At 41.3% G+C, this 18,834-nt stretch overlaps 1 protein-coding gene across 1 annotated transcript; it reads right to left on the reverse strand.

The window, feature by feature from the left end:
* Positions 1 to 12,044: 12,044 nt before the first annotated feature.
* LOC147445856 (uncharacterized) lies at positions 12,045 to 15,382 on the reverse strand. Its single transcript, XM_086524640.1, has 3 exons — positions 15,375 to 15,382; positions 12,814 to 12,929; positions 12,045 to 12,457 (listed from the first exon to the last, which is right to left on the reverse strand). The coding sequence occupies exons 1-3, from the start codon at positions 15,380 to 15,382 to the stop codon at positions 12,045 to 12,047; spliced, it is 537 nt and encodes a 178-aa protein (XP_086380766.1).
* Between the last annotated feature and the right edge of the window lie 3,452 nt (positions 15,383 to 18,834).

Genomic DNA, 18,834 nt, shown 5'->3' on the forward strand with positions numbered 1-18,834 from the left:
CCCCTTCAATTCTTCTCGACATTTCATAATCAAACGTGGCAATGTTCATCAATTGCATTAAACTCATAAAAAGACCAGTGGTACCTTGGGGTAGTGGTTCAATGTGTTGGTGTGTTGTATATTTCACAGTGGTACCTTGGGGTAGTGGTTCAATGTGTTGGTGTGTTGTATATTATTGCACTAGATTTTCCATGCACTTATTTATTTAGTTGGTTAAGGAATCACAGACAAACAAGGAAATTGACATCGTTAATCATGGTGAGCTTTGTGACATGAAGATATTAGAAATATGATAGATGATAAGAGTTTTATCGTTTGTTGTAGGATGGAAAAACGGCTTATCAAAGCGATGTTCTTCCTGATGGAACTCATGTGAATCGTAGACCTATGTAACCAAATTTGAGCAATGCACTTCTTTGTAACCACTTTTAAGCTACCCTTTATTTCTTTACCATATACCCTTGAATACACATTAGCATAGTTGCATACATGGCATTTTTCAATTATTACAACTTACTTCAAGCACTCGCTTCAATTTATCTTCTTAAAACCTTTTTTGATTGGCTTAAATACTACAAGTCACAAACTTGCCACTTTATGCAAAGACAAATAAGAAAAAACTTGTCTAGTAAGTATACATAATGCTTGCACTTTCATAGTACCACCTTTGTCACGGTCTAAAAAAGTGTCTTGCTAAGTAACATCGTTGCCTAGTTGGGTTGCCTATTATTCAAAAAAAATTCCATGTCTGGGCTTGACTGTCATGTTGTCTTGTGGATGACTACCATGAGTTTTAGCTTGCATGCTCATTTGAAGGTAACTACATGGAGAGAAAAAAAGAAAGATGTGAGGAACAAAAGGTAACATCTTGCTATATCCCTTCTCTCCCCTTATGCTTAGGTGAAGTACTCGCGCTCTCGAATTTTATAATTAATAAAGTTTTTGTATGATATTATAAGCGTTGCTACTGTAAAACCTAGGAGACTGTGATATCGGATCCACCGCCCTACCACCCTATGTATAGACCGGCTCCTAGCCCTAGCCATCATATGGATCCCCAGTCCACACTAGTCCATTCCGAGCCCCTGGCTGAGGTCCCTGACCCCCTAGGCTTAGGATCCTTGTCCTGACATTACTCCCCCCTTGGAGAAGCGTTTTCTTCTTCGAATACACAAGTGGTAGTATCTTCGTAAGAACACTGATATTTTCCGTGTTGGCTTCCCATACGCGAGCCAACTGATACTTGATGCAGTGAGGAGGTTCAATGAAACCAAGAGCAACATCTTGATTTTCAACATTGTTGTCCTTTTGCAAGCACTTGGGTCTAAATGGTAACTTCATTTATAACTCACTTGAGTACTTTAAAGGTGTAACCACAACTAAGAGTTGTCCAAAGGCATAACGAGTTTTGAGATCTTCTGAAGATACTGGAATAATGCAAGAAAACCTTGGTGCAACTTTCCATGAGGTTGTGAGCCGGATTTCCAACTCGTGTGAGTATCTTAAAAAGCTCATAGCTACTAAGAAGTAGAATAGGGTGTGTCCTTATGTCAGACTTCTGAACATTTTGGAACACACAGAACTACATGTTCATCCCTAATGAAGGTTACCTGCCAACATATTTTGTCAGCACACCTATTAAGTCCTTGACTTATGAAACTATGGAAACGGTATCCAACCCTGCCACAACAGGTGTTCAACGTTGAAAACCTTACGTAAAATTCTAGAATAGGGAGAGAATCACCCATTCAAAATGCGTTGTGCTAACGTATGCTCTTAGAAGATCCTTTAGCAAAAAATAGCAGCAGTAAGAGTGAGGTGCTTTTCCCCAACCACTTACAGACAATCTTCCATGAATGATGAGAAACTAGGACTCAACCATTGAGTATCCAACCATATATTTGATATGGAGTGGAGACAACCAATTAGGTTGAAAGCGGGTTCGAGTGGAGTAAGCTCATAGAGTCTAGACTATCCAACCCCAAGCACCCATACTGAGCCATTGCCTTGTATGGCAAGGTGTAAATACTAAATTTGCAAGAGAGATTGCACGGGCAGTGCAAAGGGGTGCAGAAGAATAAAGTCCATAAATTCGCATGCCACTCCAAATAAATTTGTGTTAAACACTAGGGCCCATAACACCTAGTGTGCATGCATTTAACACAAACATATCCGAACCGCAATTCCATGCCGAGACTTTCCACGGTACACATGGAAAAGCCTGGCAACAAAAGTTGGACCATAACAGAATGTGACAACCCAGTCACACCTAGGTACCAACCATGAGACATTCTCATGAACATAGCATACTTGGCTATATGTAGAAACAACCCTCCGTTAAGGTGGTTTCACAGCACTTGTAATCGGAACAAGTCTGTACTTAGTACCCGACAATATTTGGCCACTGAAATTGTTCCTGATACGATGTGCTCCAAATGGTCTAATAAACGGATGCGACCAACACGTAGGGATGTCGTCGCGACACATCATTAGGAATGAGAGGGGCCCTTATTATCATTGCTCCACATTGGATAAACTGAACTCCTTGAGTTTCTAGACCATGTTGTATCACATGTGACAACATGTGCCAAATCAAACCCGACAAGTGGGTTCATAACAGCATAATGTATATTGGGCACTACGGCCCAAAATACTTTGTTCCGACAAGCCCTTGGCATGGCTCAAAAATATTCAAGCAGATTTATATGACTTGAATAAACCAAGAAAAGCATACTAAAAAATGGAGTAACACCAAATCAATAGATGTGTACCTGGAGATTTGAACTTAATGGTCACTTACCCGTATTTGAATGCAGAGGAATATGTCGCCCACCTGAGAAAAAACCAAGCAACATTGCACTAGAAACCCTGGGTGTTGCCTTGGCAACTCAAACCCGTTGGTTAGAATCTATGTAGTCCAGCCCCCTGGTAAGACCCTTTGTAGAAACTGCTCAACAAGCAGGTAACGGTAACCAACATAGTCAACCGTGTAGAGAATGATTGGAATCAACTTAAAAAGTTGAATTTTTTCGCTACCGCATGGTAGTTTATTGCGGACTTCTTTCCTTGAAAATATAACGAGAATAGATCAAACTAAATCACCCGTTGGGTCTTACCCCAAAACTATGCTGCCATAGACACTCGTAGTGCTATAGAGAGAGCAAGAGATCTACACAAGGGAGATTCCTAGCTCTTATGGATAGCCATGTTGTCTCAACTGATTGCTGCATCTATACTGCGTGGTAGAGATCAGCTGATGTGAGTTTAAGATTATCAGAAACGCAATTCGAGCGTCGCACTAAAAACATGTAGTGCATGTAGAACACCCAAAAGATCTGTAATGGCAATACTCTTGCTTGGCCATTAACATCAATGGGAACTCCATGGGATAGATCTGCTCAAGATGGAGAACAATCACCCAAGAAATACCAGCATTGAGTCTTACCCTAGGTCTGACAATGTCTCTTAGCCTGTGTGGCTCATAGCCCTTATGCCAATAAAAAATTAGTGTTCAATCAAGAAACCAATGAAAACTAATTGGAGTGGCGTCCTGGCCACTTGCTAGGTGAGAGTTAGAGCACCTTGGCTCAGGCTGACTCACGAGCAAAACATGTATCAAAATATTCTTTAAAAAATTTCATTATTCTTTGAGAAAAATAAGAAAGAGAGAAAAGAAGAACATGTTGAGTTGAGGAACTTTCCTTAAACGACTATGACGTGTATAGTTGATTGCCATGCTTTTGTGCATCTTATGCCTAACGTGAAGCTTATCCTAAAGCATGCAACAGTTTTCTGCTATGACTCTCATCAAGAGAGGTAATAGAAAAACACAAACAAGTTCACAGACTGACCCACCTACCGTGTATGTGGTTGTGACGACACCGGTGTGACTTAATGATAGCACTTTGCCTTTGAATTAAGTCTGAATTTTAGGTTCTTTTTAGTGTTGTTGTGTTTTGACAACGACCCAAAAATCATGTTAAACAATCCAGAACTTATCGTGTCCTTGACAAAGTGTCTGGTCTTATAGCGGAAGCGTGTTTCATGAGGCGGTAGAATTGAATCCACCTAGCTAGCATGCCGTGCATACATAATTTTAAGCCCTTGGCAAAAGTGATGGCCTCAAACGTGAGAACTAAGACCAGCAGTGCCTTGCACAATCTAAACTGGTAGGGATTCGGTAAGGTGATATTCCCTATTTTGCAAGTTTTTTCAAACTTGTGTGCCACTGCCCTTGATTCCAAGTCATTGGGCAGTACCTTGGCACAAGGGAGAAGCCTTGCTTCGTAGTAAATTGTGAAAGAACTTTGGTTTGCACAAAAACAGGAATTTCCAAGCAAAGGTGGAAACATGGAAAAATAAGAAGAACTTAAAATTGGCTAACCTGGTCGTTGCAGCAACTAGTGGTCCTAACATGCGGAAGGAAAAAACTCATCCCGAACCAGCTCATAGCCATATCTGCTTTGTGAGATATTGTTGCAAGAGAGTTATTGTGTATGCACATATACCCTCTTGTATCATATACGTCTGGCTTGTACGTAATGAGACAACTTGCAAGCATATTGCCAAATCCTTCCCAAGTGTCTATGCTCATAGCATATGCCAAAAGTGGGAAGGCTCAATGCAAAATGCAGAAAGGAAAGCCTTGCTTCACATAAGGACAGATTTGTTAGCCAACAGATGTTGCTGCTAACGTACAGATATCATGGTAAACAAAAATTGACCTTGTCAACGGAAATTGGCTAGTGCTATGTGGCTAGATTCTTTGCCGGCTTCTGGAAGCAGTGACAAGAAGTTGGCCATGTTGAGCCCTATGCACCCTTCATCAAGTCGAGCCACATGGTGTGTCGATCTCCTTGAGAGTCCATTGGCACAAAAATTGAATTGTTGATGAACCGTGCGGCGAATCAGTGCGACAGGGACTCAAGCCATGCTTGAGTCGATTTTGCAAGTTAAGCATTGAGGCAATGCCAACAATGAATGTCAAGAGCACCATACTAGGCGCATATCTTACTGGGTGTTGAGATACCTCAACTACCATGTATCACTTGAGGTGTCAAGACAAGCCATGTTTGTAAAAGACAATCAAGCCATGCTTGTTACATGGCAACAAACCATAAAAAAACATTTGATTGCATAACTAATTCAAAAAGTAATGCCAAAACGTAGACAGAAATACCTAGAATCATGTTGAAAATTTGTGAAGGCAGCACAGTACTGGAAGGCTCCTTCTCTTAGTTGAGCATGCCAAACATCTTGACTATCTTCATCAATCCTTGTTGGCATTGCTTTTGTTCTCGAAAGCTTGTTTCCACGAGCATAATCCTTGGTCGAAGTGAAATTGTCAATGATTTTGGGATAAAAGCACCCTTGGAAATCTCTTTCTGATGAGATGCGGAAGCACTTTGCTTCCTCTCTATTGTATTAGGCATGCCGTGCAGCCATGTCTCCTTTGCCGAGGCTCGAACATAAGCATGCATGACAAGACAAGCATACCTTGGAAAAGCCACACATGCATCCTGGCCATAGCTTGAAATCCTACGCATGCTGTAACTGGTTTGAGATTACCTAAATATGCATCGATGCATACCTTCAAGCTGCCAAACGAGGTGTCTCTGCCGTGGGATAAGGCCCTTAGGATAAAGGTGCCCAACTTTGGGCGCCTGTTTGTGGACACCCAAATAAAAAAGAGGAAAAAAAACGATGAAACCTGCAACCGCCATGGCGGCTTTGCGCGAGAGAGAAAACCAGGCACAAAAGGACTTCTGCTGCAAATTGGGGCTCGGCGTTGTGTCAAAATCTGCCGCTCTCCGTCATGCGCTCCCATTCAATGTACCTGCGAACAGTTTGGTGGAGGTGGAGCTTTGCTCCCTCCCCGCCTGTCGAGCGGCTCTTCACACGACCATGCCTTTGCCTTTTCGGCCTGTCCACGACCTGAGAGCGAGAGAGAGAGAGAGAGAGAGAGAGAGAGAGAGAGAGAGAGAGAGAGAGAGAGAGAGAGAGAGAGTGTACCCATGCAACTCCATGCAATACTTCCCCCATTCCTCCATAGATCCCTCTTCAACCGAGCTCTGATACGAGTGTAAAACCCAGGAGACTGTGATACGGGATCCACCGCCCTACCACCCTATGTATAGACCGGCTCCTAGCCCTAGCCATCACATGGATCCACAGTCTACACTGGTCCAGTCTGAGCCCCTGGCTCAGGTCCGTGACCCCCTAGGCTTAGGATCCTTGTCGTGACAGCTACTTTCACACCCTTGATCCTTTCTATTAATCTTGGATTAGCATAGCCAAGCTGAGAAACCCTTTAGCTGAGTGAGTTATGGTGCACCACTTTCCTTCATCGTCTCCCTCCTTTCTACCTCAAGACCCTTTGTTAATTATTCATATTGTCATCCTCTATTTAGCTTTTGGGTTTCTCTCTCTACTTCAAGCCCATTTTCCCTTTCTCGCTCTCTCTTTCTATATCTCTCTAACCCCTGCCCGTACGCTCCCCCTGTCTTGCTGTGATGGTGCACATCCTTGCCTCCCTAAATTGGCTTTTGCTCTGGACAGTAGTTTTGTTCATGGATTCCCTCCACCCCTCTTAGTAAAGAGGTGCGCCATCAAATGAAGTCTTCAACGAATGAGCTCAAAACAGAAGAGGTTTTGTTGAGAGAGTGATTCGGCAACAACCCTTACGCTACAACTTTCTTTGTTGTTGGTCGTTCCTTCTCCAAACCTCCCTCAAAGACTCCGTGCTGCGGTCACCTACTCAGTGACACACCAATAACACTCATAGTGAGATATCCTATGTGTTCTAAGGTGCACATTCATCCTCTCCCCTTGCCATACAAACCCCACGCTGCATCTGTCTCTTCGAGCTCAAGCTTGCAAGCAAGGTTCACCTTTGCGGCTTATGCTCTTAACATTTTAGCAAATCCAAGCGCTGGACAGCAGTTCTTTCTCTCTAGGCATATATTTTAAAGTAGGCAGAATATTTGTGTATTGGGTTGACAGTTGTGTAAAGGGTTATGTCTTGGGAATGATTATATCCAGGTTGTGAAAAGATTCAAGTATCATAGCCTGTAGGTAGGCTGAATCATGGAGTATTTTGGTTGTAAATAGACCTTTGGTGGCAACAATATGATTGAAAGGGGATGTGAGGTTGCGAAAGGGGCTTGTGGTGTCGAATATGGTAAATCTAGGTCCGGTACACTCTATCACCATGCCCAAATGTATGGGTAAGATGGTGAGGATAAAGCAAAGGTTAAGTAGATCTGTTGTCAATAGCATCAATAACACATGCCCAAAAAGGGAGTATTGTGGGTTGATGGAGTTTGAGATAGTTGTCCATTAGCGTTTTTGTGTGTAGGTGAGCAAAATTGTTAGTATCATGGTAGCATTAGCTAGAACTAGTGCTAGGTGAGAGAGTGATTTGGCAACAACCCTTATGCTAAAACTTTCTCTGTTGTTGGTCGTTCCTTCTTCAAACCTCCCTCAAAGACTCCGTGTTGCGGTCACCTACTCAGTGACACACCAATAATACTCATAGTGAGATATCCTATGTGTTCTAAGGTGCACATGCATACTCTTCCCTTGCCCTACAAACCCCATGTTGCATCTGTTTCTTCAAGCTCAAGCTTGCAAGCAAGGTTCACCTTTGCGGCTTATGCTCTTAAGATCTTTGGCAAATCCAAGCACTGGACAATGTTCTTTCTCTCTAGGTAGCTTCCAACAAACAAACATCTCTTCAACACCCCTAATGGCTAGGTAACTACCCTCCATACATGGACATGCCACTCACATCGTGGCCCTCAGCTAGCCCTATGATGAATCTTTTGCCTTTAATCCCAATTCCAAAGGCAATGATGAAGCCTCTACCTTCAATTCAAGTTCCAAGGCACATCTTGCTTTTGAATTCAATCCTAATTTTTAGGGAATAGTAGTCTTGGAATATTGTTCCTATTCGTGCCAAGTTTACACGTCTAGTCATGCTCAAACGATGCTTCATTAACCATGTTCTATCTAGATATACCCATGCATCCTATTAGACGCAATCTTTTATCCTCTCACTCTACATCATAGGCCCCTATTGCTGCTACTTTCTCATACAACCTTTCTACTCAATCGACAACATTTCTACTCAAGCTACATTTTATCAATCACCATCTTGCTATACATTTTGGCATGGGAGCTAAAGTATACACGCCCTTGACTCACGATACTCTGCACCACAAGCCTTCATTCTTAGTCTCCCATCCTTTTTTAACATTATGCTTCTATCAAAACTCTACTAGCCACCAAAAGATTCCATATTTCATGCCTACGGTCTACATGCTATGGACCTTGATCGTGTTCACAGCCTAGCTCTCTAAATTTTTGCTACGTTTACTTCCTCGAAGGACATACACAATCAGCACAGAAGGTAGGATGTCTTGGAATACATTCCTTTCCTTTCCACCCACTGCCAGGTATTATTTGATTACCCACCTTTTTGTAACATATCTTGCTTGTATATGCCAAATAGGGGCGATTGAACTTTCAAAGAAATATTTCCTAAGTCATAAATTTTCTTACCACTTGCTACCCAAATCAAAACAAAGGTTAGCATCAAACCTATGAATAGAGATATTGCAATGTCCTACCCCCAAGTATTCATGTGCCAGATTAAACTTATCCCTTTCTCCCTTTTAGCTCTATGCTTGTGGACCCAAGTGGCTATGTGGATTATAAACCAAAAGCTCAATCTTTTACATCTCAATACCCTTGAGTAACCACCTTATACTTACCACATTATTTAAATTAACCCCAACTTTAACCTATGCTAGCATTGTATACTCTTTGCCTCATCCAAGCCTTGTCATAATAGAGACCCCCATGTCAAATAAATCTAACCACATACGTCCTGCATACTCTTTGTCCTAGAGCTGACCTTGTCCTCAACATACATACTTAAACCTTAGCCTATAAAAAACTTGTATAGACACCTCAATTTCTGTTCATGATAGACCCCAACCTGAACCTCATAGGTACCTTTGGTTGTCAATGAGCATTTGTATGCTTCATCAAAACGTCTAGCCCTTTGTTCAACCATAAAACCAAGCACAAGTGATGGTCCTTCCAAAAATTAAACCTTTATCAAGATAACTTGAATTTTCCATTCCCAAGGAATAACTTTTTCACTCTCATTCAAGAGACTACCATTCCCAAGGAGAAACACTTTCACTTCCAATCAAGAGGCTTTGGGTACACATCAACCAATAAAGCTCTTACACCTCATGTCAAACCCATAAATGCTCCACCTAACACTTTTCCCTCCAAAATTGCTTATAAAAGCATAAAATTGAAGAGAGATTTTTGTATCCATGGAATGCCATGATGAGACTTTGTAAGTCGAAACGCGTTGGCAAATGCCACGAAGCCATGGTTTAGTAAAATCTCTCTTTTTCCTTTGTGGATCCCTTCTCTCCCCTTATGCTTATGTGAAATACTCGCACGCTCGAATTTTATGATTAATATCGTGTATATATGTGTGCATATACACAAGTATATGTGCACATGTATTTTGTGTGTGTGTGTGGGGTGGGGGGGGGGGGGGGGGGGGGGGGGGGGGGTTTAATGGTATCTTGAAATACATTGTTCTTTAAGATCTTGCAATTGTTTGTCCCATGATCCTAGATATTGTTATAATATGTGGCTTACATGTATCTTTAATGATCCTTGCAATTGTTGCAATGTGTTTGTCCCATGAAGATATTGGCTTATGTCTATATGTGAGGATCACATATATATATATATATATATATATATATATATATATATATATATATAGAGAGAGAGAGAGAGAGAGAGAGAGAGAGAGATGTGTAATGTAGAGCATATTTATACAAAAAAGTATGTGTGCATTTATTTATTTTTTAAGAGACAAGAATAGAGAAAAATGTATGTGCACATCTATACATTTATTTAGAGAGACTACTTATGCATATAGCATGTTTATGTAACTTTTTCATGATAGGCCGGTCCACGAATTTGCCTTGGCAAGGATTTTACATTTTTGCAAATGAAGATGACGGCAGCGATCCTCTTGAAATTCTTCAAATTCCATCGTGCAACTAATGATGATGTAAAATACAAAATGGCTTTAACACTTGCCATGTCTAAAGGACTTGAGATGTTTGTTGAATGGAGATAAAAGACACTAGCTACTCAATGTCTTAGTCCATGCTAAAACATTATTGATTCGCTGAACAAACTAATTACTTTGTATCAGCTCTTTAGAACAAATCTCATAATTGTCCATGTCAAATTCAAAATCCTTTCAAGAATGCCATTTTTCTCCCTCATTTAGTAATCAAATTTTTAAGTAACTATGTAACCAACATTTGAGCAATGCATTTCTATGTAACCACTTTTAAGCTACCCTTTATTTCTTTAGTACACATTAGTATAGTTGCATACATGGCATTTTTCAATTATAACAACTTCCTTCAAGCACTCGCTTCAATTTATCTTCTTAAAACCTTTTTTGATTCGCTTCAATACTACAAGTCACAAACTTGCCACTTTATGCAAAGACAAATAAGAAAAAGCTTGTCTAGTAAGTATACAGAGTGCTTGCACTTTCATAGTACCACCTTTGTCACGGTCTAAAAAAGTGCCTTGCTAAGTAACATCGTTGCCTAGTTGGGTTGCCTATTATTCAAGAAATTTGCCATGTGTGGGGCCCGACGGTCATGTTGCCTTGTGGATAACTACCATGAGTTTTAGCTAGCATGCTCATTTGAAGGTAACTACATGGAGAGCAAAAAATAAAGATGCGAGGAACAAAAGGTAACATCTTGCTATATCCTAGTGGTTTTGAGCACGCCTTTGAGCTCTTTGTAATTTGAAAGTGCTCAAGTCCCACTTTTCAAAAACAAAAAGAAACATCCACACAACACCAATTAACAAGCTCTACATTAGGACTTTATTTTCCATTATTGGATGGTAGGGTGTACATTCACATATTGCATGCTCTATACTATCAATAGATCCACTGCATGGACAATATTAGTAATCATAGGTCAAATCAAACATACCATGCTAAAGAGAAGGTAGGCGCTACTCTCTAAAATCATTTTTGACATCTGCAACGACATTCATGCACTCTTTGGGAACAAATCTCATACTGGAAACTAATAAGAATTCTTATCTTGCTTCAGTTGTTGCTTGCAATACTTAAAAGTTTAATAGACTATAACCATGCGTGTCATGTATCGGTAGACCTCTTGAAACTATATAAATGTTGACAGAGTTTGATAGACCATGACCATGTGTGCTACCTACCAAAAGACCTCTTGCAACTATACAAATGTTACATAAGCATTATTGAAGCTAAAATAGTAAACTTTCAAAATTGAGCCTTTTGTATTGTATATGTATTCATGCAACTATTTAGAGCAAGTGACAAAAAAATGAGACCCGTTCGAGCACTTCTCCCAAGAATTTTGTTCTCTTGGAAAAGAGTCTCTTTATTGCTCATTAAATAGACCAAAACATCAAGCTCTGTTTGTGGTGCTTCCTACATAAATGTGGAATCGTAAGCAAGCAGAAAGGTGATCAATGTTCCATGATAGATGAGAATTTTTGAAGTATTTCCACCATACAGTATACCCCAAGTATGTCTCCTCTAGCAACCAACAAAATTAATCTTCCTAATGCCAACAATGTCTACAATGGTGTCCTTAATGCCCAAGAAATGTCAAGTGGAAAGCCACCGAAGTTGGCTTGCTCCCCCTTGGCATGGGATCATCATAACAATGTAGACACGAATCAATCTGTCGACTGCATTGACATTTGCAACTATCACACAAGCACTAATAGTGGGGCTTGCCTCTTCAAAATTCCCAAAAGAAGCTAAATCTCCACGTTCATACTCCCATACTTTGAACTCTTCCATCTCTGTTTGTACATGCCCAATATCTACTACTTTCCCAAGATAATATATTTACTAAAAATGCTCAAAAAATGTCAAAAAATGCGGCTCAAAACATGGTAGTTACATAAGCACAAGCTATCTATTGGGAAACTTTCAAGTAAACCATTTGAGTGTAGCCATTGAAAAGATCTTTATCTAAGCTACTCAGACCCAATTGCGCAAAGAGCTTGCTCTCATTGTCCGTGATAATAGGATCTTTGGCATGAGCAGGGTCATACCTCCTCTTATGAGTAAGGGAAGGTGCAACAACAGTGGGCAATTCCCAATAAACTTCCAAGGAACTTTCTATTTGCTTGAAGTTTTCAAAGTGCTCTTCTTGTGTGATATGCACAAAGCTATGGTTGAAATTGTCCCTCATTTGCCCCCTCACACCCCACCATGCCCCTCCTGGTCCACATAACTCATCAATATCAACAGCTTTCTCCCAATTCCTCCTTCTAGCTGCCCTCAAAAGAGCCTCCTTGCTATCCTTGCAGCAATTATGGCCACCACCTGCAAATAGTCACATCACCGTTAATGCTACCAAAAGTATCCTGTCAAAATCCATTTTCAAATTTGAAACATCTTGCTAAACGAACAACCATTATGTTCTATCACGTTAATTAGGTGAAATTAACATTGCATTCAGCACATTATAAGATATCAAATATAGAAATAATTTCCATTCCATTGGAAGCCGAGAGTCCAATCTCATGCACATATCCCTGTTTAACCCCAGTATTATGCCCATTCCCAGAGATAAAGCCCTCAATTTTTTTTAAAAAAATCAGAGTTGAGCCGAATTTCAAAAACTTGGTTCAATTGCCTCAACTTCCATCTTCCTTATTGTTCCTATGCTTCATTTTTACCTTGGACAAGCCGTTGATCACAGATCTGGCGTAATGAATAATGATCTCCTGTTACTGTGTCATAATTATCCTCAAACACAAGGTGTTGAAAGCATGCATGCCTCGCTTGTTGAAATCTGCTTCATTCAGAAAAACATTTACTCAACTTTAGTAATCTCACAAAGATTACTCGAGTGCAATCTTCCTAACATTTGAATCCGCAAGACAGAGAAATTATTTCATCGAAGTCATTCTTCAGCCCTTTCACTTTTATTGTTTACCACTTGCTAGCAGAGCTGCACTTTGTTTTAGCAAATACATTTTACATATTTCAATATGTTTCAAGCTGCTTGCATTTCAAACATTTCCGTATTTTCTAAGTTTGTTTAGAAAACAACATAATCTTTCTATAAATAATGCACACATAGCAGATTTATTGATGAACTTGAGACTGTAGAGGAGGTCGTCTCATGCCCCTTGGCATGAGCAATGTAGCAGACATATATTTGATTGAGGACAATCAGCTTGGGAGCATGTATCCCTTGGCCATTCAGAGATTTTCATGACGACCAATCCTCTCACTCTATTGTCAAAACCTATAATCATCGTGCTCTCCCATCATTTCCCGCCATTGTCTACTCGAATTCTCATCTCTCCAACACATAATCCTCTCGTTCGTGGATGGAGTCTGCCAAGCAAAATGAAGTTCAGTACCACTTCGCTTGGGTATATTGATGATGGCCACATTAAGCATGGAAAAGCGTTGTCAGGAATTTTTTGGGTGGAAATGAAGTTGCTAATCCATGCTAAAAAGCTTGCTCACTAGCCCCGAGTACATAGATGCACATAATGCTTTGAGTTTTTGGAGTGCTCTTGTAGAATTTATGTACAAAGGCTTGGTTTTGGTCAAGTTGTTGGTTGATTTTTGGGTTGGTCAAGCTTTCAAAAATTAGTTTTTAATGAGCATTCCTAGCCGTGCTTGATAGCTTGCAAATCGAACTCCGACATCATGAGTTACACGCACTCGAAGTGGATGGTTTTTCACCTAAAAAGTCACGGCGGATGCACGTGGGAAGACGGCAAGTGGGCCGACTTGATGGTTTTTTTTAGCAATGGTATGTTTAGACATTTTTGGAGTTCTCCGGGGTAATAAGCTCCAAGCCATGCTTTACAGCGCTATATTTGGTGGTCGGGGTCACCCTCTACGCGTCCGAGAAAATGGCTCAGTTTGGGGGCAAAACAGAAATTTCAGGTTTGGACATGGGGAAGTTGGGGAAGTTGGGGAGAGCATGCCAAGCGGCAATGGAATAACCCCACATGGGGGGGAGCATGTGAAAATTGGAGGGTATAAGGGAGGGAGTGGGTACCCCTTAAGGGTGTATCAAAGGAGTTAATGGAGCTTCTTGGCTTTGCTTGAGAGGGCTCGTGGGCTTTGGGAGAGGAGGGGGCGCCCAATTTGTGTTCCCATTGCCTGGACAGGCACCTTGCCCATTGTTTGGTCCCTGGACACTGTCCCCCCCCCCCCCCCCCCCCCCACTTGCCTTGGTCAAAAAGTGGCCGACAACCCATTTTTTATCCAAAAAAGGCTCAAAATGGACCAATAAAAAGGTGCCTAAAGGGGTAAATGAAGTCGGTTAAGAGGGGAGAGAAAATCCCTTCGGATAAGAGCCAAAAAAATCCCCCTTTAATAGCTGCATTTCTATGCACACCTGCAGACACTTTCGAAAGACCTTTTTGGAGCTTTTTCAAAACCCCGAACTTCAAATGCTTGTTATTTTGTTCTTTCCTTATCGGAATCAAGCATATGGATGCTCTATGGACACCTACGCAAGCCAATGTACACAGTTATGTTCTCTAATTTTCCTAATTCCAAGTGTGGTTTCTGCCAGAGCTGTTCTTCTCCAAGCTTTACAAGTGTTTAACACAAGTGAATTCGGCGATGCTATTGTTGTTATTTTCGACGGTGTGATCGGTGCAAGGCTATAGGGACATTTGTTTTCATTGTCGTTTGCACTCCACATCATTTTGGTGCCCCCACTAAGGAGAAATCCTCATGTGCTCCAATTTTTGCAAAATTTGTCCACTATGCAGGCAGAGAATGTAAAGCGGATGTGGGTCCTTATGGACAACAGCCTATGTATGTGCTATTTGTGGATAGTATTTGAGGCGGTCGTTTAATTTGGATTGCATACTTTGTGAGGGTCGTGAGGTTTTGTGAAGCCGAGCACTTGGGGCCAGGTTACCCAGTGTGAGGTGGATTAGGTACTGGAGCGATCCATCGACATCCCTTGAGTTTTCCATGTCACATGTAAGTGTTTTTGTGGCAATCAAACAAGGCAGACGAGTTCCCACAGTTTCATGGATTGCCTAATGAAAATGCACAGACGTTTATTGACAAGTTGGAAGTCAATTTCTTATTGCACACTATACTAGACCAAGCTATATTGTTGCAGTTGCTGCAGTATAGTTTACAGGATGAGGCAAAATTTTGGTTACACAATTTTGAGGAGTTGATGTAGGCACAAAACCCAAGGGTGGTTTTGGACTACAAGCATGTGAAGCAAGCTTTGTTGGCACAATACCGATCCATTGAAGCACCTGACAAAGTTTGGCATGAAATTTTGGGGTACACTTAGAAAGCTAATCAAAGCATGGATGATTTTGTCATGCAGTTTATCCGTTTATGGGATAAATGGGCTCGAGCTTTGGGAAATGAAATTTCGCCGACCATGTTAAAGAAGGACCGTTTTGTAGCCAATCTCAAGGAAGGTTTGAAGTTCAAAGTTGAGCTGACAAGGCCCATTACTTTTGAAGAGGCAGTCACGATTGCCAGGGAGAAAGAATGGAAGGCTCAATGACTCCATGAGTACGGCAAGGCGGTTCCTGTGCAAGCTAATGGTGGCCAAGGTGAAGGAAATCAGGCAGAGATTGGAGTCCCACCCACTCAAAGGGCTATAGACCCTAAGCAATTACAACATAATATGCATGACATGATGAACATGATGCAGGAATTACGGCTCAATGTCCTTGGAGATGGAGGTGGTCGTTGTCATGATCGGGGCCGTGGTAGAGGAATGGCCCAGCCATATGAAGCTCAACCTAATGCTAATGCAGGTCATGGACAGGGTGGCTTTGAGCCACGAGGAAGGTTCATTCCAACTTGTTATAATTGTGAGGAACTTGGTCATATCAGCACTCATTGTCCAGGACCAATAAGGATGGGAGGTGATATGTTTCCACTTCCTGAATAGATCCCTATAATCAATGATTATGCATTGGATATAGAGGGAGATCAAGGTACTGGACAGGAAAATCAAGACTCAACCTCTAGTGGTCATGTGGGTATTGTGAGGGTAGAAAAGAAAGACGCAGATGGGTTGCCAGTAGGCAAAAGAGAAAGGGAAGTCTATGCAGCACCAGGACCTAATCAAAAGAAAGGGAAGGAGAAAGAGGGTGAAGATGCGAAAGCCAAGAGAAAGAGAAAGCCTCGTAGACGATTTGAAGTGGCAGATTTGCCTTTGGGAGAAGGCCAAACAGCTTACAGTTTAAAGGAAGACCTGATTGGGAGGAAAGTAGATTGTACTTTTGGACAGTTGATGAATATGGTGCCCAAACTTAAAAGGCAATGAATCCAGAAAAAGAGCCGAAGCATGGACAAGTCAGAGTGTTTTCCGTGGGAGAGTTACCCAACATCTGTCCTTGGTGAACACTTGGCACAAAGGTGTGGGCATGGGAGAAGCCTACATTGATGGAGGTGCTCAAGTTTGTGTGATCATACAATCATGTGTTGAGAGACTGGGTCTCATTACATGCGAAAGCTCTGGGATTCGGATTCGACTAGCAAACCATGCCAAGGTGAAATGTTTGGGATGATCAAGAATTTGGAAGTTGAAGTCTTTAATGTGAAATTTATGGTGAACTTTCATGTTATGACAGTCGGTCTGGGAGCCTTTCCTCTCATTTTGGGACGACCTTGGTTGAGAACCGTTGGTGCCGTGCAAGATTGGGGCAAGGGCACAATCCGTGTGCATGGCAAGAAGGGTGAAAAGAGGGTTTTTGATATGACTACCAAACAACGTATGGCACTTGAAGATGTGAGTGAGAATGATGAGTCCGGAACTACCAGTGATGATAGTTCTGAAGACTCGAAAAGTAGCACTACTTCAAGCTCCAGTGATGAGGGTGAAGTGTCATTCTTGTTGTTGGACGAGGAACACAGAGACGTTAGTGAAGTGCTACAATTACCAGGGAATATAAATGTTTCAAGCCGTTTAGAGCAACTTGAAGAGTTGATGCAACCTAAACAGGAACTGCCAGTGAAGAAAGAGTTGATTCAAAATATGATGAGTACTGATCTGACACAAGGCGAAAGAAGGGAGTTACTTAGCAATGTTGGACAGGTTTCCAAATCTTTTTATTACCTCATATCAGGAAATAAGGGGTTTTGTTGGGGATTTTGTGAAGATCGAGCTAGTTGAAGGGGCAAAACCAATCAGACAGAAGTTAAGGAGGATGGGCAAGGAGCAGATGAATGCTTTAAAGGAAGAAGTGGATAAGCTTTTGGATGCAAGGTTCATTGTGCCAGTGGATAATGTTGAATGGGTAAGCCCTGTAGTAGTCACCCCAAAGAAAGATGGGCGTTGGAGAGTATGTGTTGATTACAAGCCACTAAATGCGGTGACCAAGAAAGATCCTTACCCTCTGCCTTTTATTGATCAATTGCTAGATGCAGTGGCTGGTTTTGAGAGAAACAGTGTTTGTGATGGGTATTGAGGATACTTTCAGCTTATCCTTGCTCCTGAAGATAGGAAAAAGACTACTTTTATCACGCCATGGGGTTGTTTCTGCTTTTGTTGCCTTCCTTTTGGGTTGACAAATGGGCTTGGAGCCTTTGAAAGAAAAGTAGATTGGGTCCTTGCCCCATTTCTTAGGAAGTTTGTCAAAGGGTTCATAGATGATTTTTGTGTATACAATTCAAGGAAAGAGCATATTCAGAAGCTTGAAATGACGTTTGCAAGGTATGATGAATGCGAGGGTCAGTTAAACCCCAAAAAATGTCATTTGACACAGCCAAGGGTGAAGCTTCTTGGACATGTGATTTCAAAAAATGGGATTGAGGCAGATCCAGAAAAGCTTTTGTAACTTCTTCAATGATCAATCATCAAACATTGGGTCAAAACATTGAACTAGGCTTTGGACATGCAAGGCGTCATTTGGCTCTCACAACCAGTGGAAGCCTTATTATTGTTGTCATCCCAAAAGATACAAGACAATTGGCTACTTTCATTCAGAAGGTTAAATATCTGTCTCGATTCATACCTTTGGCATCACAGTTATTGTACCCACTGTAGCAAGTGGTTAAAAATGATCCATTGGAGTGGACACAAGACTGTGAACAAGTTTTTGATAAGGTCAAAGAAGTTTTGACCACATTGCCTATTATGCAAGCTCCTGACTGGGAGAAAGAATTTTATGTTAAGGCGTCAGCTGGAGATGATGCCATTGGGGCTATGCTATTGCCAAGAGGGAAGGAGTCCACGTATATGAATCCTACTTATTACGCTAGCTGAGTTAAAACCCCTCATGAAAGAGAGTACTCAGAGATTGAGTTGGTGATGATCAGTATGGTCTATGCTTGCAGACGATTCAGGTATTACCTATTGCAAAAGTCGTTCACTTTTCTCACCAACTATTCATTGCTGCCTTAGTTGTTTAATAACTCAAATATATCAAAGATAGTGATGAAATGGGTTATAGAACTGCACGAATTTCAATTCGCTTTTTTGGTGGAAGAGAGTACTCGGGCTACCCTGGTAGATTTACTCACTTACAAAGAGACTCCTGTTTTGGTTAAGGAAGAGGTGGTGCAAAGGAAGAAGGTCGAAACTCCTGCTATATCCAATGCTTCACTGTTATATTTTGATGGCTCTTATCAAAGAATTCATGAAGCTGCTTCTGGAGGGATTGTTGTCTCTGATGCGCAAGGAAATCTTGTGAGGAAACAAGGGTTAAATCTTGATGCAAAAAGTAATAATGAAGCAG

Source organism: Adiantum capillus-veneris, chromosome 12 (assembly GCF_014529385.1).
Source record: "Adiantum capillus-veneris isolate H3 chromosome 12, ASM1452938v2, whole genome shotgun sequence".
Lineage (NCBI taxonomy): Eukaryota > Viridiplantae > Streptophyta > Polypodiopsida > Polypodiales > Pteridaceae > Adiantum > Adiantum capillus-veneris.